This window comes from Staurois parvus, unplaced genomic scaffold (assembly GCF_062004578.1).
Source record: "Staurois parvus isolate SC_StPar_1 unplaced genomic scaffold, SC_StPar_1.0 ptg000734l, whole genome shotgun sequence".
NCBI lineage: Eukaryota > Metazoa > Chordata > Amphibia > Anura > Ranidae > Staurois > Staurois parvus.
This window is the reverse complement of record NW_028318530.1, coordinates 2,900,248-2,923,110: the sequence shown is the minus strand read 5'-3', so window position 1 is coordinate 2,923,110 and position 22,863 is coordinate 2,900,248. Positions and strand designations below refer to the sequence as shown.

Here is a 22,863-nt window from a genome sequence, read left to right as displayed (position 1 = left end):
CCCTTAGCTGCTGACTTTTAATAAAAGGGCGCTTACCTGTCCCGGGATCCAATACTGTCCTCACCCGAGCTAGCCTTCGGGTTTCCCAAGGCCGACACCCTAATTGTGGGCAGTCGGCTAGCTTCACAGCCGGCTGCGCTTTTTGAATGGTTTTGCAGTCTTCTGAGACATGTGACAGGAGGGGGGGGGGGGGGGGGTGGTTTGCGTTTGGGGGGGGGGGGGGGGGGGACTTCTGCTCCCAACGCCTAGGCAAAACTGTCAAAACTTACCTTTCCGGTTAGTAGATGAACCCTAGTCTCCTCAGATATGAAGCTCTTATCATTGACAAATTCCTAGAAAAGAAGAAATACATTTTTTGAATCTCTTCCTTGCAGTCTATTGAGTATAAGTTTTTACTTTTAAAGTGGAACTCCAGGTATTATCTTTTTGCAAACTTACATTGGTACAGCTTGCCTTGATATCTGGAGGGCCACTGGGGGTAATGAAAATCACTGCAGCAGTCTGTGTTACATAAAGTGATAGTTATGATCTTTGGGGTGCTGCCCCAGTTGGGTACCCCTCTGCACTTGGCAGCACCTCCATTTGTAGAACACCTTTTTTCAATTAAGGTGTATTCTGATTGAATGAGGAAGTACCTGCTATCTGCCCCAAATCTACACCTCAACAAATCACAGAATGCTGTGTATTCATTGGGAAGGGAAAAGGGGGCGATACAAACTCTCTGAATAATGGTGGCGGTGCTAGGCGACGGACTGTGCGTGCTTTATCGTGCAGAAGCTGTTGGAGCAGCACCTAGAAGATTGCTGTATGTAGGTTAGACTACTGGAGTGATTTCAACTAACCCCTGCAGCCATTCAGATATCTAATGTGGATATTTACATCAAGAAAGGTTGGACCAATGTAAGTTTGCAAAAAAAAAAGTAATTGATCTCTGCTTTAAAGCAGCATTAACAGGCCCTTGCTGGGAGGTACACTGATGTCGCTAGTGACATTAAAATACTGATCAGAAGCAAGCTGGCAACGTATTTTTACATGAGCTGAGCTTCCACCTGCCACCGGCTCACAGTACATTTATTGTGAGAGGGAGGCATGTGGAAACAGAAGATTTCTGAGACTTATTTTAAGTTCTCTCAGCTGAAGAAAGCAAATCCTGGAATACAATTCAAGTAACACTGTACTTCTTGAAGATGTTCTCAAAACAAGAGGAATATGCATTTCTACCACTAGGGGGAACTGCTGCGGAAAGGCTCCAGATAAGTTTGTTTGTGGGCTCCATTCTGTACCTCCTACAGAGTGATTGTTGGGATACAATAGACACTAGTTTCTGTCCTCCTCTCAGGCCTTAAAGTGTTACTAAACCCATGATCCCGCATTCACTATAACTGGCCTCCCACAGTATACAGAACATGGAAATGCAATTATTTTAGTAAATATATATTGTTAAATACCTTTTATCATCAGCAGTATATAGCAGTCTTGTGACTTCTATCAGAGACCAGCGGAGTACTGGTTAAAGCTTGTAGCAGGACTTTTCATTCTGTTCTGACTGTCCTATGAGTATGCATAACCCCTGAACCTCTGTCTGGACAGTGCTGCTTAGCCCTATGCGGATCACATGCACCCTCCCAAAGAAAAGAAAAGAAAAAACACACACTAAACTGAGCATGTGCAGAACAACTCCTAGAGCTCTGTACTATTAGATAGATTGGGAAGAGTAGAAGGGGAGGATTAAAGAAGACAGGATCAAACAGCCTTTTTACACAATGTGGAGGCTTAAACCCTTTGGTTACACAGTGAGTATAACTAACATGCTTTGCTGCATATATAGACTGATTGTACTGTTGTGGGTTTAGTAACACTATGATAGGAAAGAGTAAATTTGTCTGACAAATGTGTTTAATTTTATAACCTTTAAATGACTATTAACCACTTGACCTCTGAAAGATGTACCCCCCTTTCTGACCAGGCCATTTTTTGCGATACGGCACTGCACTATTTTAACTGACCATTGCAAGGTTATGAAATTAAATTTACAGGTGAAACTAGAAAAAATTAGAATATCGTGCAAAAGTTCATTTATTGCAGTAATGCAACTTAAAAGGTGAAACTAATATATGAGAGACTCATTACATACAAAGCAAGATAGTTCAAGCCGTGATTTGTCATAATTGTGATGATTATGGCTTACAGCTCATGAAAACCCCAAATCCACAATCTCAGAAAATTAGAATATTGTGAAAAGGTGCAATATTCTAGGCTCAAAGTGTCCCACTCTAATCAGCTAATTAAGCCATAACACCCGCAAAGGGTTCCTGACTCTTTAAATGGTCTCTCAGTCTGGTTCAGTAGGAATCACAATCATGGGAAAGACTGCTGACCTGACAGTTGTGCAGAAAACCATCATTGACACCCCCCATAAGGAGGGAAAGCCTCAAAAGGTAATTGCAAAAGATGTTGGATGTTCCCGAAGTGCTGTATCAAAGCACATTAATAGAAAGTTATGTGGAAGGGAAAAGTGTGGAAGAAAAAGGTGAAAAGGCCATTCAAAAGTGTTGGGGACTTTCACAAGGAGTGGACTGAGGCTGGAGCCCATGCATCAAGAGCCATCACACACAGACGGATCCTGGACATGGGCTTCAAATGTTGTATTCCTCTTGTCAAGCCGCTCCTGAACAACAAACGTCAGAAGCGTCTTACCTGGGCTAAAGAAAAACAGATCTGGTCTGTTGCTCAGTGGTCCAAAGTCCTCTTTTCTGATGAGAGCAACTTTTGCATCTCATTTGGAAACCAAGGACCCTGAGTATGGAGGAAGAATGGAGAGGCACACACTGCAAGATGCTTGAAGTCCAGTGTGAAGTTTCCACAGTCTGTGTTGATTTGGGGAGCCATGTCATTTGCTGGTGTTGGTCCACTGTGCTTCATTAAGTCCAGGGTCAACGCAGCCGTCTACCAGGAGATCTTGGAGCACTTCATGCTTCCTTCCGCAGATGAGCTTAATGGGGATGCTGACTTCATTTTCCAGCAGGACTTGGCACCTGCCCACATTGCCAAAACACCAAAACCTGGTTCAATGACCGTGGGATTACTGTGCTTGATTGGCCAACAAACTCGCCTGACCTGAACCCCATAGAGAATCTATGGGGCATTGCCAAGAGAAAGATGAGAGACATGAGACCGAACAATGCAGAAGAGCTGAAGGCCGCTATTGAAGCATCCTGGTCTTCCATAACACCTCAGCAGTGCCACAGACTGATAGCTTCCATGCCATGCCGCATTGAGGCAGTAATTGCTGCAAAAGGGGCCCAAACCAAGTACTGAGTACATATGCTTATACTTTTCAGAGGTCCGATATTGTTCTATGTACAATCCTTGTTTTATTGATTGCATGTAATATTCTAATTTTCTGAGATTGTGGATTTGGGGTTTTCATGAGCTGTAAGCCATAATCATCACAATTATGACAAATCACGGCTTGAACTATCTTGCTTTGCATGTAATGAGTCTATCTCATATATTAGTTTCACCTTTTAAGTTGCATTACTGAAATAAATGAACTTTTGCACTATATTCTAATTTTTAGAGTTTCACCTGTACAGTGGGGCAAAAAAGTATTTAGTCAGCCCCAATAGTGAAAGTTCTCCCACTTACAAAGATGAGAGAGGCCTGTAATTGGCATCATAGGTAGACCTCAACTATGAGAGATAAAATGAGAAAAAAAATCCAGACAATCACATTGGCTGATTTGGAAAGAATTTATTTGCAAATTATGGTGGAAAATAAGTATTTGGTCACCTACAAACAAGCAAGATTTCTGGCTCTCACAGACCTGTACCTTCTTCTTTAGGAGGCTCCTCTGTCCTGCACTCATTACCTGTATCAATGGCACCTGTTTGAACTTATCAGTATAAAAGACACCTGTCCAAAACCTCAAACAGTCACACTCCAAACTCCACTATGGTGAAGACCAAAGAGCTGTCGAAGGACACCAGAAACAAAATTGTAGACCTGCACCAGGCTGGGAAGACTGAATCTGCATTAGGCAAGCAGCTTGGTGTGAACAAATCAACTGTGGGAGCAATAATTAGAAAATGGAAGACATACAAGACCACTGATAATCTCCCTCGATCTGGGGCTCCACGCAAGATCTCACCCCTTGGGGTCAAAATGATCACAAGAACGGTGAGCAAAAATCCCAGGACCACACGGGGGGACCTAGTGAATGACCTGCAGAGAGCTGGGACCAACGTAACAAAGGCTACCATCAGTAACACACTACGCCGCCAGAGACTCAGATCCTGCAGTGCCAGACATGTCCCCCTGCTTAAGCCAGTACATGTCCGGGCCCGTCTGAAGTTTGCTAGAGAGCATTTGGATGATCCAGAAGAGGATTGGGAGAATGTCATATGGTCAGATGAAACCAAAATAGAACTGTTTGGTAGAAGCACAACTCGTCGTGTTTGGAGGAGAGAGAATGCCGAGTTGCAGCCAAAGAACACCATACCTTCTGTGAAGCATGGGGGTGGCAACATCATGCTTTGGGGCTGTTTCTCCGCAAAGGGACCAGGACGACTGATCCATGTACAGGATAGAATGAATGGAGCCATGTATCGTGAGATTTTGAGTCCAAACCTCCTTCCATCAGCAAGGGCACTGGAGATGAAACGTGGCTGGGTCTTCCAACATGACAATGATCCCAAACATACCGCCCGGGCAACGAAGGAGTGGCTTCGTAAGAAGCATTTCAAGGTCCTGGAGTGGCCAAGCCAGTCTCCAGATCTCAACCCCATAGAAAACCTTTGGAGGGAGTTGAAAGTCCATGTTGCCCAGCGACAGCCCCAAAACATCACTGCTCTAGAGGAGATCTGCATGGAGGAATGGGCCAACATACCAGCAACAGTGTGTGCCAACCTTGTGAAGACTTACAGGAAACGTTTGACCTCTGTCATTGCCAACAAAGGATATATAACAAAGTATTGAGATGAACTTTTGATATTGACCAAATACTTATTTTCCACCATAACTTGCAAATAAATTCTTTCCAAATCAGCCAATGTGATTGTCTGGATTTTTTTTCTCATTTTGTCTCTCATAGTTGAGGTCTACCTATTATGCCAATTACAGGCCTCTCTCATCTTTTTAAGTGGGATAACTTGGACAATTGGTGGCTGACTAAATACTTTTTTGCCCCACTGTATGTTTTTGTAATTTCCCCCCACAAATAAAACTTTTTAGTGGTATTTGATCACCTATAGGGTTTTTTTTTGTGCTATAAAATGCAAGACTGAAAATTTTGAAGGGAAAAAAAATATATATTTTCTACTTTCTGCTATAAAACATATCCAATAACAAAACTAAACAATCTAATTGCTTCATAAATTCAAGCCAATATATATTCCAATATATATTTTTTGTAGAAAAAAAAAATCCCTATAACCGTATATTGATTGGTTTGCATAAAAATTATAGTCTACAAACTATGGTACATATACTATAATTTTTTTATATTAGTAATGGCAGCGATCAGCGACTTATAGCGGGACTGCAATATTGTGGCGGACAAATCGGACACTAGCTGGCACTTTGTGAGAACCAGTGACACAAATACAGCTATCGGTGCTAAAAATATGTACGGTCACTGTACAAATGACACTGGCTGGGAAGGGGTTAAACATCTAGCATTATCAGGGGGTTAACTGTGTGCCTAGCTAAGTGTAATGGGTACGATGTGTGCTGTTTTCAGTAGGTAATGTGCTGGATTCTGTTTCCCTGCAGAGAATCCAGCACATTGCTGCTGACAGAACACAGTTCTGCCTTGTTTACATATCAAACATTTGACAAATCACAGCAGAAGAGGCACGCACCTGCACAGTGCAGCCACCCTATAGCAGTATATCTTCTATGGGGCAGTCGGCAAATGGTTAATGTTCTACACCATGACAGCATGTTTACCTAACAAAATACACCCCTGCATGCCAGAGGTGCCTGAAAGAAATTGCCCCAAGTGCACCTGCACAAGCCAAGTTAGAGAAGTCCGACATCCAAGGTTCCGAGAAGTACCCACATGAACTGCAGCTTCATTATTTCAAAACAAAACTAAAAGAATCAAAAAGCAATTTAAAATTTAGGCAAAACATTAAAGCTCCATTCATATTAAGGCATTTCCCAAAATGCTCTGCAAAACTAACAAATCGCACAATGCTTGTTCAGGTGCCATCCATTTTCAAAAGGCACCTAAATACGGGTGAGATTCTGGCACAATTGTTGTGCAAAAAATCATGCAAACTAAATCGAGCAAAGTTTGTTGCCCCAAACAGAAGCTCCTGCAAAAACCTCTAGATGTGAATGGTGTCTCATGTTTCTAAAAGCCCTAATAACGAACATAAGACATACCAAAAAATATTACCTTATCAGGTGGAGTAAAAAATCTAGTCGGCAACATTGGTTCCTTAGGAGTTTCTAGATGCACTGATGTAATTTTGCTGTTCATAACACATAGAGCCACATCACAGACTGTATATAGTTTCTAAGAAAAAAGCAAGAAATCCCTGTTTAATTTACAACTCATCAAAACTTGTTTCAGTGTAGCAGTGAACAGAACACTAATATATGTATTGACCACTATGCATAATAGATGATTCTGGTAAACAAATCACACAAAGCCAAATGCTTTGACATGCTGCTTTTGTCACTGTCTAATCAGGCATGCTTTCTTTACCAATTTACTCAAATTGCCAATGTGACAGTCTGAAAACAGACAGATGCATTGTTAATAAATTAAAAATAGCAGCTCAATCTCCTATACAAACAGTAAGTTGAATTAACTTTTTTTTTAATTTGGACATTTCATTCAGTTTTTTATACGTTACTTCTGCCATTAAAGCATTCCCTTCCTAGTGTAATACTTCTCACTTACTGTGTACTGCAAGAACAGTGTTGTCATCCTAAGATGCACTAGGATATGGGTGTCAAACTGGCAGCCCTCCAGCTGTTGGCAAACTACAAGTCCCATGAGGCATTGCAAGATTGACAGTTACAAGCATGACTGCCAAAGGCAGAGGCATGATGGGATTTGTAGGTTCGCAACAGCTGGAGGGCCACCAGTTTGACACCCCTGCAGTGATATGCAACTACACAGTCAGTCTATGGGATTCATCCAAAAAAATTTTTCAAACAACTTTACTGACAAAAAGACCAGAACTTTCTCCACATCTCACAAAATCCTTTTCAAACTGATAAAAATGGATTGGGAGGGAGAAAACATCTTGCCAGGGTGTTTCCAATTTTCAAAGAAGATCCAAAACAGGGGATATCACTGGTAGAAGCAACATCCTAGCCTCACAGTGGTGCGCATCGCATCAAGAGCTGACTGACTTCTCAGAAGCAAACTCAGCAAGAACTGCAGCAACTCAAAATCATACAGGCTCAGAGACCTTGGGCAGAGCAGATAGACAATCTGCAGAGGAAGGTGCAGGAGCACATTCACTGCCCCTGCAGTCAAAGTCTGCAAGTTACTAAATGATTTGGGCAATAAAGTCTTGTAGGACTATAGTAAAAACCTCAGCCAAAAGGGAAGAGGAGCCTGTCTTGTCCAGCGGAGCTAGAGAAGATTACAAAGTAGGGATAGACATCAGTCACATAAGTAAACACTATACAAGCAAACTGGGGGCACCTGTTGAAAAGGGATTGTGGCAGTGTGATAGTCTCTTCTCTTGCTGGTGGTAGTATCTAATCTTCACATAGGTGGCAGCATAACCCAAAGGTGAATGACATCATGTGCCCCGAAATGGATGAGAAAGAAAACCCATTTTTGATAAGAGATACATAAGTGGAGTACATCACGTCCCTGCAGCACTGGCTGGGGAACAGTATGGGGCAAACACAGGAATCTGACACAAAGGACAAAAAGTGCACAAACACTACCAAATAAATGCTCCATGAATAATATTAGCAAGCTTATGCTAGTTTTCTGAATCATAATCTTTCCAGACAGCTGGGCTTTAAGCTGAAGTGTACACATTTACAGAAACCTCGAACTCCTTCCTGGAACTCCAAAACAGAGAAAATTCACGTTACAAAGCATTGAAAGAAAGGCTGACAATACAAATACATACCTCGTTAGCCTTTGGATCATCTGGTGCCTGAGCATCCCGAGTTTGTTTAATGTTCTCGCACATTTTCTTCATGAACATATGACTGTTATTTTCATTCTTAGCCATTAAAACTTCAAGCATAAACCAAAGGCACCTGTATGGGGAAACAATACTTCAGTGTTGTACAAAGATATACGTTTAGATTCTTACTGAATACATGTTCTACTGACCAGAACAAACAAAAAGTCTAGCTTGCAGCACCAGTGCAAGACATGCATATTTATGTGAATAAAGGCATGGAGATCACATACAGAACAGGAATGTCAGAACTTCTAAACTGCATACTTGTTCTAGGCCAGCGATAGAGAAGACACAAACTATGATCACCACCACCAGGGGCGAACTGACCATTTGGAAACTCGGGCACTGCCTGAGGGCCCGGGATCAGTATGGGGCACCATGAGATGCTCCTGGTACCTTTTTCCATAGACTTTTTTGAGTTTGGGCAAGGACACAGGGGCCACATGATCCCCTATTGCCTGGGGGCCCCATGAGTTGTCAGTTCGCCCCTGACCACCACTTCAAGAGAGCTTGTACTGTCAAAAAGGATGTGTCTACAATGACAGTATCTTTGCTTATTCAGTACAGACTCCCTTTACAAAAAAAAAAAAAATTCACTTTGGCGCTCCCCAAATCAGACAAGAAAGGATAAAGCAGCACACTGATTAGTTCTTCCCTTTGCTTCCACTTGTCAGCCAATGTACAAAGCAGCTGAGTCTAATTAGTAGTGCTGTCCCCCATTTGTGCACTACTTTACATGGGATTACAGGTTGATATCAAGACAAGATTTTAACACTTTTTCCAGCTGTAAAACCACATACAACTTTTAAACTGTTTTAAAAACGAAAATGTAGCTAGGAGTAAATTTTTTAAAATATTTGTTTGAGACCCATTTCATGTACAGTCAAACAGTATATCACCTCAGTCACAAGCTTTCATAGATATGACAAACTGTAGTTTCAGATTGTGGTAAAAGTGAAAGCAGGTATAAATGTCATCTCTGCAGGTTTGGGACAGCAAGTCCAACCATAAAGTATTAGAATACTTACTCTTTGATATCACGTAATTGGTCAATATCCTGAGGTTTTGTAAAGTCTGGGTCATGAGCCAGGAGATGAATCATGTATGGTACAACATATTCAGGCAGTAAGGATAACAGCTTCTCTACGGAGACATGATCAAAGTAACAAATCAAGCTAAATGAACCGTTCCATTTGAGTTGTATCAATTTCCCAAATAAAAGGAAAACTAGAAGATGTTGCAAACAGGAGCCTGCTTTCAAATAAAGAATTTGGAAAAGACTATTTATTATTTCACATGTGTAAAATTGTGATGAAACTTACCATTTGACACTGGATTCTGTTTTGTATATTCCCGTCGTATGCTAATATTCTTAAGTAAGCACTGCCTTGCATGAGCTCTTCTTTCTTTCACTGGGTCCTTGGCACACAGGGCAAAGATAGCCATATACTCAAGCGGAAGCTGCAACTTCACCAAAGCTTTGTGCAACTTCTGAGCAAATATCTGTCGCACTTGGTAGCACTCGTCCTACAGCAAACACAAGATTAGATAACTTAAAACTGTGGTAAAATATTCTAGCCTGGTCCTTGAAGTAAAGATTTAAATTGGTCAGATGAAAAGTTGGGACTAGATATCGTCTGAACTGAAACTTGCCAAACTAAATCAGAGTATAATGAGAGACACACATTTACGATATTAAGGAAAGTCTGAGTATAAGTGGGGACAATTTTTGATTATGTATAACTAGCAAAAATTTCCCTGCTTATTAAATTTGGTAACATCTGAAAGTCCTCGCAGCAAGAATAACCTCTGTTGGTGATTATAAGCAGTATATAAACAGACCACAGCTTTTAGAGTATGTAATTTACAGTACAATGTAATGAATGGGGCAGTCTAAAGTAGTGGCTCTCAACCTTCTGTTTGCCCATGCAAGAGATTATTATTATACAGTATTTATAAAGCGCCAACAGTTCACTCAGCGCTGTACATTACAAAGGGGGACAGAACATGCGACAGTACAGTAACAATACAATGCGATACACAAGGGGTTCGAGGTCAACAATAGTTTTCAAAACCTTATAAGGAAAATTTTGACTTACAGTACCTGTAAATTCCATATCTTGGAGTACAGTACAGGAGTACCTTCAGGTGATTGGACACTGGCAAAGTTCTTCAGGGCATGCTCCCTGGGTGTTTCCCTTATAACCCCTACTCCATGAGTCTACAGTTTTGTAGCGAGCAAAGCAGAGTAACCAAGGAATACAAATGAGGGTTCCTTGTGTCCTTTACCGTCCTCCAAAACATAGAATTTATAGGTCAACAAGATGTTGTGCTGTGAAGGTCTCTATTGAGATTGGGCAAATGAAACCTTGAAGGAAGTTACCATGGAGGCCTAGAGCCCTCATGGATAAACATCTCACCGATGGATGTCTTATTGACCTCAACTCCAAAGCACAAGCTCGGAGACTGCACAGTCTCTTTTCTAGATGGAAACATTTTGCTTGACATGGGTCCAGGTTCAGACGTGGGTATTCCAGGTGAATAGAAGGCTGGAGAACCCAGAAAACCTGTGAACTGGATGCCATTAACTCTTAAGAAGGCCAAGAAGTGCAAGGACCTTTGTGAATACTCTGGGAGCAGAGGAAAAGCCAAAACGCAGGACAACAAACTGGAAATGATTTTCTTCCACAGTAAAGCACAGAATACGCTGATGAGGTGGATAAATGGGAATATGCAGATAGGCATCTTGGATGTCAATGAATACCAGATCTTCCCCTTGTCTCAGAGAGGCAATAACCAAACTTGTGAATCCCCTGTGAAATTTTGGAAATTGCAGGCATTTGAGGAATTTGAAGTCAGAATATGACAAATACCCCCACTGGACTTTGCTACTGTGAACAGATTTGAATAAAATTCTTTGAACCTGTCTTGTGAGGCTACTGACAACTACTCCCTGGGAAAAGAGATGAGGGGGTACAGTTTTGAACTCCGTTTTGTACCCCGTGAAACCACCTATTGAACCCACTTGGCCTAAGATGTCTGGGACCCAGAAACAGGCAAACTGTAACAGACATTCCCCTGCTACTAGGGGCGAGGACATTCTTGAGAAGAGGGATGTGGTGAAGACATGATGGCTTAGAAGGCCAAGTCTCATGCTGAAGGAAAGGCTGAACTAAAGCGCTCTGCATTTTGATGACTTACAGTGCCTTGAAAAAGTAGTCATACCCTTTGAAATTTTCCACATTTTGTCATGTTACAACCAAAAAATGTAAATGTATTTTATTGGGATTTTATGTGATATACCAACACAAAGTGGCACATAATTGTGAAGTGGAAGGAAAATGGTTTTCAACATTTTTTACAATTAAATATCTGAAAAGTGTGGCGTGCATTTGCATTCAGCCCCCTTTACTTTGATACCCCTAACTAAACTAGTGGAACCAATTGCCTTCATATGTCAACACACCAGACAGCTCAGGGATATAGTTACGGAGAATTTAAAAGCAGGGTTAGGACATAGAAAGTATCCCAAGCCTTAAACATCTCACGGAGCACTGTTCAATCCATAATCTGAAAACTAGAAGCCTACCAAGACACTGCCGTTCACCTAAACTGACGGGCCAGGCAAGGACATCATTAGTCAAAAAAGCAGCCCAGAGAAGCAGAGTTACCAACCATGGTAACTCTGGAGGAGCTGCAGAGATCCACAGCTCAGGTGGGAGAATCTGTCCACAGGACAACTATTAGTCGTGCACTCCACAAAGCTGGCCTTTATGGAAGAGTGGCAAAAAGAAAGCCATTGTTGAAAGAAAGCCATAAGAAAGCCCGTTTGCAGTTTGCGAGAAGCCATGTGGGGGACACAGAAAACATGTGGAAGAAGGTGCTCTGGTCAGATGACACCAAAATTTAACTTGTTGGCCTAAAAGCCAAACGTTATGTGTGGCAGAAAACATACACTGCACATCACTCTGAATACACCATCCCCACATGAAACATGGTGGCGGCAGCATCATGTTGTGGTGATACTTTTCTTTAGAAGGGACAGGGAAGCTGGACAGAGTTGATGGGAAGATGGATGGAGCCAAATACAGGGCAATCTTAGAAGAAAGTTATAGTCTGCAAAAGACTTGAGAATGGGATGGAGGTTCACCTTCCAGCAGGACGACCCTAAACATACAGCCAGAGCTACAATGGAATGGTTTAGATCAGTGGTTCTCAACCTTCCTAATGCCGTGACCCTTTAATACAGTTCCACATGTTGTGGTGACCCCCAACCATAAAATTATTTACCCAGTAATTATAATTCATGAGTGTCGTTTTACCTCCAATACTGCTGCTTTCAACACAGTAGCTGCTTTTAACAGAGTAGCTGCTTTCAACACAGCAGCTGCTTTCTACACAGTAGCTGCTCTTTCTGATGGTCTTAGGGGACCCCTGTGAAAGGGGCGTTCGACCCCCAAAGGGGTCGCGACCCACAGGTTGAGAACCACTGGTTTAGATGAAAGCATATTCATGTGTTAGAATGGCTCAGTCAGAGTCCAGACCCAAATCCAATTGAGAATCTGGCTAGACTTGAATATTGCTGTTCACAGATGCTCTCCATCCAATCTGACAGAGCTTGAACTATTTTGCAAAGTAGTGCAAAGCTGGGAGAGGCATCCCCAAAAAGACTTGCAGCTGTAATTGCAGCGAAAGGTGGTTCTACAAAGTATTGACTCGGGGCTGAATACAAATTCACGGCACACTTTTCACATATTTGTAAAAGATTTTGAAAACCATTTATAATTTTCCTTCCACTTCACAATGATGTGCCACTTTGTGGTGGTTCATCACATAAACCCCCAATAAAATACATTAAAATTTTTGGTTGTAACATGACAAAATGTGGAAAATTTCAAGGGGTATAAATACTTTTTCAAGGCACTGTAGACTCCAGAGAAGGGGTGGGGGTGAGTGGGGGTGTTGAATAGTCCACTGTGGAATGAGAACCTTCCCTATGAATTAGGTGCCTCACCAAAAATATGTCCTTCAAAAGGAGATACATACAAGATCTCATTCACACCATACATGCAAAACTGATGGAAAAACAGTGCAGATTTCACTTGCAGAGACATGAGTTTACACAAGTTTTCATGTACTAACCTAGCCATCACGTCAATTTTTTTTAATGTAACAAATTCTTTGCAAGAGCACAAAGACAATTGCTTTCTATGTGCCCTGTTAACGCCACAATGTTGTCACATCAGTTTATTTTCTGCCCAGAAAACTGCATACATGTTGAAAATTTCTGCACAGAAAAAAATCTGCATATGATACCAGTGTTATGGTGTGAACAGGGCACAACTGTTTTTTCTGCTCTTGCAGAACGCATGTGGGAAACACACATCTCTGCACATGGTGTGAACGAGGAATGTCCAGGCTTTAAGCCACAAGATTGAACATGTGAATGGAGATTACAGCCACTCTGGGCATTTTTCTTCATTACTTGTACTAGGGCAGCCACACAAGACCAAGGAAGAAGGTATCTGCTGTAACTGCTCACATAAGGCATGGCCCTGGAATACAGGATTGTGTTGGTTGTTCATTGCCCTAGTCCAGTTAGCTGTTTGACAGATCGAAACTGCAATAGCTTAGTTGCAGAGCTGGGACTGCAAAAGGAAAGAGCTTTTAAGAGCATCTCAAACTTGCTATCTGCAAAATCTTTGAATAAAGCAACATCTTCAATTGGTACGGTGAGATGAGGTGGCAGGATCAACTACAACAACAGACTGCACTTATTTGAACTATTTTTCCAGTGGACATAGACAATTATTTTATGGATTCACCCAATTGTCTTTTTTAGATTTAGCAGGTCTCTTTGTACCCTAAAGGGCATTGCGAAACAGAGGCAAGTCAAGTGCAATTAATGCCGAGGCTATCAGGCATGAGCATATTTACATGTGCAAGCATATTGCATCAAGCTGCAATTTTAGGTGTACAGAAGTCTGGTTGTAATAAAGCTTCTGCAGCCTCCTCTAATACTACCTATGGGTCTTCTTCCTTGCCTTCTCTGTGCACCCATTCTAGGCTGAGCATATTCAGATCTGCATCAGGGAGAGACAGTACAGTCAGAGAAGGGTCCTGGCGTTTTGGAGTCCTGGACAGATGTGGCTCTATTAAAGCTGATAGTTGTCTGAGAAATTGTGACAAAGTTGCAGAAAAATCTACCTTTATCAGGTAGGCAGCTTGTTGCACACCTGAATTGGAATGAGAGACCAGTGTTAAAACCAGGTCCTGCTCCAGTGCAAGGGAAGCATCGTCACTCTGAGGTTGAGTGTTGTGCAAGTCTTTGGTAGAGTGAATGTTTGATTAAGCTTTTGCTGAGGCTCTCTTTCTCCTGGTTTCCATCATAGCTATGGTAGAGGGTGATCCCATAGGGCAGTGATGGCGAACCCGTGGCACGCGTGCCACAGCCGGCACGCCGAGCCTTATCTGTGGGCACGCCAGGAGAATACCGTATTTTTCGCTCCATAAGACGCACTTTTTTTCCCCCAAAAAAGGGGGGAAAATGTCAGTGCGTCTTATGGAGCGAATATAGAGCGGCTGGTCCGGTATTTCCACAGCCGCCGTGTCAGAATACCGGGCCGGCCGCTCAGCTCTGCAGTGGGACCGTACCTGTTCCTCTATCCAGCGGCGCGCTGTCTTCCCGGCTTCTGTAGTGTGCGTGACAGCCGGGTCCCAAGTGCGCATGCGCAAGAAGCAGTGCTCTTTGTGAATGGTAAGGCGGTACCTGGGACACATGACAGATCCCAGAAGCCGCCGGACCAATCACAAAGCGCAGCGCTTCTCGCGCATGCGCACTGGGCATCCGGCTGTCCGACGAGCGCCCACACTACAGAAGCCGGGTAGACAGCGCGCGGCTGGATAAAGGAACAGGTAAGATAAAACAAAAACCCCAAAGGTCAGCAGTCATCTGTACTGTCCGCAGTCTCTGGTCATCCCTGTGCTTTCCGCAGTCTCTGGTCATCTCCTGTACTGTCCGCAGTCTCTGGTCATCCCTGTACTGTCCGCAGTCTCTGGTCATCTCCTGTACCGTGTCCGCAGTCTCTGGTCATCCCTGTACTGTCCGCAGTCTCTGGTCATCTCCTGTACCGTGTCCGCAGTCTCTGGTCATCCCCTGTACTGTGTCCGCAGTCTCTGGTCATCCCCTGTACCGTGTCCGCAGTCTCTGGTCATCCCCTGTACCGTGTCCGCAGTCTCTGGTCATCCCCTGTACCGTGTCCGCAGTCTCTGGTCATCCCCTGTACCGTGTCCGCAGTCTCTGGTCATCCCTGTACCGTGTCCGCAGTCTCCGGTCATCCCTGTACTGTGTCCGCAGTCTCCGGTCATCCCTGTACTGTGTCCGCAGTCTCCGGTCATCCCTGTACTGTGTCCGCAGTCTCCGGTCATCCCTGTACTGTGTCCGCAGTCTCCGGTCATCTCCTGTACTGTGTCCGCAGTCTCTGGTCATCCCTGTACTGTGTCCGCAGTCTCTGGTCATCCCTGTACTGTGTCCGCAGTCTCCGGTCATCCCTGTACTGTGTCCGCAGTCTCTGGTCATCCCTGTACTGTGTCCGCAGTCTCCGGTCATCTCCTGTACTGTGTCCGCAGTCTCCGGTCATCTCCTGTACTGTGTCCACAGTCTCCGGTCATCTCCTGTACTGTGTCCACAGTCTCCGGTCATCTCCTGTACTGTGTCCGCAGTCTCTGGTCATCCCTGTACTGTGTCCGCAGTCTCTGGTCATCCCTGTACTGTTAATTAGTTTGCACTACTGTACGAGTTGTTTTTTCTAAACCAAAAGCTCGATATTCAGGTTTCATTGCAGTGTTGGCACTTTGAAAGAAATAAGTTGGTTTTGGGTTGCAGTTTGGGCACTCGGGCTCAAAAAGGTTCGCCATCACTGACCTAGGGGAACGCATGGAATAAGGTGCGAAATATAGGGTAAAAGTGTATGGAAGGAAAACAGGACAACCCAGATGCAGACAATCATGTAGCAAAGTCATCATTGCAAAAGGGTGATAGGAAGCACCTGAAAACTGTGTGGCTCTAACGTGTGCTTTCAGTAATGTGATGCAAAACCTGGTCATCCGCCTGAGACAAAGCTCTGAGTGGTTGAGTATTAACATCATGTTTGAAAGGTTTTCACTATAAAAGTGAATACGTGCCAAACATCGTTCACGTTTTTACAGTTTTTACAGGGTCAGAGATACAGGGTGCACAACACTGGTCCCCATATATGGGTCAAAGCTTCGCCTACAATGGTGGGCATACCGCTGAAGGGGTCTTCAGAGTCCAGATTCCACAGGGATGGACCATGTTCCTGTACCTGTATGGAAACCTGCGGCTGACTAGATGTGCTGCACAAAGTGCAAAAGACAGCACAGGAACCAGTACCCAAATCAACATTAGAGGCAGTCCCAGCAGTGTGGGCTCCTGGCTCAAAGGTTTTTATTTTTTATGGAGGTTCACTACTTCTATTGTGGTATTAGTAGACTATGAAGAATTGACTGAGGAATCTGAAGATAAAATAATAAACTTAGTTACGTAGAGTGATTTCTAGGTCTATGACATTAATTCACTAGCAAAAAACTGAGGACTCATTGAGTGGAATAGGGTTAGTGGGGAAATTCAGGGGGTCCTCAAAAGCTTTACCAGTGTTAAATCAACCTGAAGGTACAAGCCTATATCCCAGGGTCTAGGAATACTCAGCCTGTGTCCTGCACAGTACAAATAAAATAGTATTTTTACATTTAGTTGCAGTTGACTGAAAACTTACATTAATAACCAGTGCACATAACTGGAACTGCTCTGGAGTGATAATTTCATGGTAACATGGCTCCTGGGCTAGCTTCATAATGGCTCCACCAGCTGCTAATCTTAGACGAGACATATCCGACTTACTGAAACACAGGAGGAGATTTCTCATAAAAATCATGACCAATTATTCATCAGTAAATATGACTGTTTTATACAAATACATGCATCAATAGCAAGGCAGCTATATTTTATAATTGAAGCTGTTTTAGCAGTGTTTACAGTACAGGGTATATCAATGGTATCACCCACTGCTTGTAGTTGATGTATATCTGAAATGAGTAAACAAGTCCAATATGTTTATAGTGAGAGAGGAGAACAAAAGGTACCATAAAAGGCAGAGACTGCAATGGTTTCCTGTGTTTAATATTCGCAGCTCAGAGCTGCATTGTATTTTATTGCAGTGTTCTGGGCTGGATAGCATATTGCTGTATGACAGCACACCAGGCCTTTGTACAATGACATTTGTGTATAAACAAAATATTCTTAAAAGGGCTACAGGTGGAAGGACCCCAATGGTACAGATCTTAATGGCGGCTCAGAAAAAGATCCTCATCTCTCTTGTTGAACCAAATATGAGACATTCACCAAAAGGAGCCTAGACAACAGGGAGGAGGGGAGAGAGAAAGCGTATAGGATAGCACAAAACCTAAATACACCACTGAACACACCCCACAGGAAAAATGCAGGGCTGAGGCTATCACAGGCTGTGTGCTGGAGCTACTCCCCCCACTGCTTCCATCTCTCTGTGACTTGAGCAGACATAAAACACACTCAATGCTTTGGATTGAGACAACTACACACTACTTAAGGACATGCTTTATTCATATTTGTCAGAGGTTTACAACCACTTTAAAGATATTAAAAGCAATGTGAAGTGTTTTTGTATTACAGTGTCTACACACCCGTTAAAATGTCAGGTTTCTGCGATGTAAAAAAATGAGACAAATATAAACCATTTCAGAACTTTATCCATCGCTAATGTGACCTATAAACTGTACAACTCAATTGAAAAATAAACTGAAATCTTTTAGTGGGGAGTAAACAAACAAAATTAGGACAAGTAGGAGGAGCCTGGACGTCGAGACGCTACGCCGCCGGAGCCACGTGGAGGCCCGGCGGCCATCATTCAGAGTGTCAGGGTTAGTTTGTCTTGCTGACACATCTTGATGATACCTGCCTACTTTGAATTGGATGCTACTTTTTCTTTAATAAAGCTGCTTTTTATAATCTACTACACTATGGGTGTCCTTCCCTAAACTCCCTTGAGGAGCTTTTGCTTGCAGAACCCTGATCTTGGAATCCTACACCTAACTGGGAAGAGGAGGATCTGTTGCTGCATCCATAGAGGAGGGATCCATTTTTCCTGCAACCGGACCAGCTTTATTCCCTTCTGGATTGAGGATCCATGAGCTCTAGATGCACACTGCGTTTATCTGTCTTTTTTCTGGTGAGTGCGTTTTTCAGCCGTTTACACACGGATCACCAATTTTGAATCCTTACTGGTCACTGGACACGTTCTTATGACCAAGACTTTAAGTGGACTCATATCTGTTTTATTATCACTACTCTTAGCGCTGCACTATTTTTATGTTAAACAAAATTATGTGGTTGCATAAGTGTACACATTCTCTTATAACTGGGGAAGTAGCGGAGTTCAGAATTAAGCAATCACATTCAAAATCAAGTTAAATAGGAGTCACTACACACCTGCCATTATTTAACCCCAAATAAAGTTCAGCTGTTCTAGGTCTTTCCTGACGTTTTGTTAGTCGCATCCTACAGCAAAAGCCATGGTCCGCAGAGAGCTACCAAAGCATCAGAAGGATCTCATTGTTAAAAGGTATCAGTCAGGAGAAGGGTAAAAAAAGAATTTCCAAGGCATTAGATATACCATGGAACACAGTGAAGACAGTCATCATCAAGTGGAGAAAATATGGTGCAACAGTAACATTACCAAGAACTGGATGTCTCTCAAAAATTGATGAAAAGACAAGAAAACTGGTCTGGGAGGCTGCCAAGAGGCCTAAAACATCATTAAAGGAGCTACAGGAATATCTGGCAAGGACCAGCTGTGTGGTACATGTGACAACAATCTCCCGTATTCTTCATGTTCCTGGGCTATGGGGTAGAGTGGGAAGACGGAAGCCTTTTCTTACGAAGAAAAACATCCAAGCCCGGCTAAATTTTGCAAAAACACATCTAAAGTCTCCCAAAAGCATGTGGGAAAATGTGTTATGGTCCGATGAAACCAAGATTGAATTTTTTGGCCATAATTCCAAAAGATATGTTTGGCCCAAAAACAATACTGCCCATCACCAAAAGAACACCATACCCACAGTGAAGCATGGTGGTGGCAGCATCATGCTTTGGGGATGTTTTTCTTCAGCTGGAACTGGGGCCTTATTCAAGGTAGAGGGAATTATGAACAGTTCCAAATACCGGTCAATATAGGCACAAAACCTTCAGGCTTCTGCTAGAAAGCTGAACATGAATCTTTCAGCATGACAACAACCCAAAGCATATATCCAAATCAAAGGAATGGTTTCCCCAGAAGAAGATTAAAGTTTTGAAATGGCCCAGCCAGAGCCCGGACCTGAATCTGATGGAAAATATGTGGGCTGATCTGAAGAGGGCTGTGCACAGGAGATGCCCTCGCAATCTGACAGATGTGGAGTGTTTTTGCAAGGAGGAGTGGGCAATATTGCCAAGTCAAGATTTGCCATGCTGATAGACTTATACCCAAAAAGACTGAGCACTGGAATAAAATCAAAAAGGTGCTCAAACAAGGTATTAGTTTAAGGGTGTGCACACTTATGCAACCATAGTATTTTAGTTTTTTTATTTTTACTTCCCTTCACCTAACAATTTCAGTTTGTTGTTCAACTGAGTTGTACAGTTTATAGGTTACATTAAAGGTGGAAAAAGTTCTGAAATGATTCATCTGTCTCATTTCATTACATCACAGAAACCTGACATTTTAACAGGGGTGTGTAGACTTTTTATATCCACTGTATATAAAGTATTTTGCAGTGTGGAAAACATGAAAACCAGCACAAATATTTAATATTCCAAACAGCTGATGAAGCAGAACCAACCCTCTTCAAAGACTAGGAAATTATATGAATATAGGTGGCAACTAAAAGCTGTGGTTACAACAAAAACACTGCATGTATACACTAAAGCCTTGCTGCTACATTACATCTCACCTAATTCTCTTATGCTCTGTCAAGTCTCCTTCACTGACCAACATGGCAGATAACAATCTCAAGGTAGAGTTGGCAGATTTGGACTGATTGTTCTTCATCCCCAGGAGCCAGCGGACCAGTAGTTTTATGGCTTGTACCTACAGTCCAACATAACATAAAAATGAGAGCTGTCCAATGTAATGGACTATTCAAGGAAGAGGAAAAAAATATTTACAAGATAGCAAAGATTTTTTAAATGGTGGTAAAAACAATGTATAAATCGTACCTTAGCCAAAACTTCCGGTGAAACTTCTTCATCTGGGGACCACAGTTTTCCGTTTTTGTCTCCAGTTGACTAAAGAGAGGAAAGCAAATTGAACCAATTCAAATTCAATGATCTGCTATATTAAAAATTAATATAATATTCTGAGCCTCACCCGATCATTCATTAGAAGATCTTTCACAATGAAATTTGCCACCACAGACTTCATCGGAGAAGCAAACTGATCAGGAGCAAGCATGGAAATATGACCAAGTGATACTAGAGGAGTTACTAACTGTTCAGGTACGTCTGCATTAAGACTTCGGCTGAGAGGCTAAAGAAGAGATATGGTATTAAGATCATAAATAATAGTAAAAGGTTTCAAGATATAACAGAACAAAAATCATATACACAGTCAGCTACCGTTTATAGTAAGCTCATTCAAACACACACCTATAAAAAATGAGGGGAATTTAACCAAAATTGGAGCAGACAGAATATGGAGCAGCTGTGCAAAGTAACCAGTCAGCTTCTATCTTTTATTTTCAAAGCATGATTAACCAATATCCGAAACTACAAGTAATAATTTAAAAGCTCTAAACCATATGTATGTGAACCGAGAAAAAAAATGGATGTTTAAGCATTCAGGCTAACATTATACATGCCATTAGCTAAAAAGCTCTGTTCAGCAAAGCTACCCTTTTATACTAACGTAGAATTTCTTTAAAGTGCAAAAAAAACCTGACATTTTATGTTTGGTTAACAATTTGTCAGCATACTTCAACAGGTTCCTACTGAACTGAAGAGGTCTATATAAATATTTTATAACAATTTAAAATACACACTAAACTCTTCCACAAACTGCAAAATACCACTTTTTAAAGCTGATCGATAGCCACTCTAGTAGGTTATAGTTTCTAGGTTCTGATGCCAGTGGTATATATTGTTACCTGTGAATTCCAAGGGTCTGTATTTGAAAATACCTGCAGTTTCCCGTTATTTGCAGTTGAAAGCTCATGCAGGACAATGTCCACTGCCACTCTGTACAGGGGCTACTGGTAGAATAGTGCAGCCAATGGCATGCTCCCATCTTTTCCAGCAGCATTATATGGACAGATCAAGCGATGGGTATTTGCACTCTGAACCCCTAAAAAGGTGCAGTGGGGGGGGCCAAGTCCCTCTGCTTTCCTATTAAAAACTGACTACACTAGGCATGAGAGCACAGCAGTGTGCTCTCCTCCAATGACCAGACTTCTGCTCACATGACCCCCTCTGAACAGCCATTCACTGGGAAGTTTAGTGTACTGCTGTTTCTCTTCCCGTGCTCTCTGTTCTCAGCTGCTTAAGGAGCTTAGAGAGTATTTGATAACTTATAACAAAAAAATATATTTTACCCTTTTTTTTCTCTATACACAAAGGTGTTACATTTCAATTCTATTTTAAACTGAATGGGTTGTTTTACAAGGTGAGGGTTTGCATATACTTTAAGTGCCGTTTAACAATGTGGAGACAATATTATTGCTTCAAATACAACCTAACCTTAGATTATACCCTGTGTTAAAAGTGTACTTTTACTTTTCCAGTCAAACTAAAACTACTTTATATAGTTATATGTTCGCATTCACATATCACAATTTAAAAATAATTTTAAAAAGTAAAATTTGCTACTTAACCTTTTACTTGTATAAAATTCTACCAAGCTTATCCTTAAAAATCTACCTATGCTGTGTTCACTGGAACATAAACATAGTGGGGGAGGTCTCTCACGTTTGACTGCAATAGTCAAAGCTACACTTTAAATCAGAATGAGTTATGCTAGTCACATACTAGTCAAAAAATCGTTCAAACGGATTTTCGGAAAGCAAACATGGTCATAAGAGCAAACTATATTGCCATCATGTAATGACTGAATTTTGAACGGTAAATAGTTCAATGGACATAATCTAATCAGTTTTTTGCTTCTGGGTCACCTGAGGAAGTACGAACAGTTGATTTTTAATGACCAAGAAACACGTTAACCTTTCAATTTATTGTCCATTTGGCAGAAGATTTTGGCTCAAAAACGTCAATACAGATTTTTGATTTGCACCTATTAACTAGACTAAAAACGAACTGTCCAAATGTTTTTGCATGATTTTTTGGCTCGTGTATGGCCTCCACAAGATAGCATTTTTTAAAAGTACATATAATAGCAGCCGCAATTATAGTATTCCACTGAACAAAATTATTAATTTAAAGGATAAGTGCACTTTTCGTAACATGGTACGATCAGACCGGTCCCCACGCTCCCTGCTGTGACAGCTAGTGGGGGTGGGAGGATCTGCTTTCCCCTCACTAGCTGTCGAATTCAAAAAAAGATATGGCCAAGCAAGGCTCCGCCTGTCTAGGTCACTCATCCACAGTATTTGG

The 22,863-nt window shown here is 42.1% G+C and overlaps 1 protein-coding gene across 2 annotated transcripts in view; it reads right to left on the bottom strand.

Annotated features, from left to right (window-relative positions):
* PDS5A (PDS5 cohesin associated factor A) overlaps positions 1-22,863 on the bottom strand; it is a 143,292-nt gene that overhangs the window by 11,214 nt on the left and 109,215 nt on the right. For both annotated transcript variants that reach the window (XM_089654028.1, XM_089654027.1), the window contains exons 21-29: positions 20,630-20,788; positions 20,479-20,547; positions 20,214-20,350; positions 16,967-17,090; positions 9,494-9,698; positions 9,200-9,314; positions 8,112-8,244; positions 6,404-6,523; positions 270-332 (exon numbers count right to left, since the gene is read on the bottom strand). In XM_089654028.1, the coding sequence (XP_089510154.1) occupies positions 270-332; positions 6,404-6,523; positions 8,112-8,244; positions 9,200-9,314; positions 9,494-9,698; positions 16,967-17,090; positions 20,214-20,350; positions 20,479-20,547; positions 20,630-20,788 (1,125 nt within the window). The remainder of the gene's footprint in view (positions 1-269; positions 333-6,403; positions 6,524-8,111; positions 8,245-9,199; positions 9,315-9,493; positions 9,699-16,966; positions 17,091-20,213; positions 20,351-20,478; positions 20,548-20,629; positions 20,789-22,863) is intronic.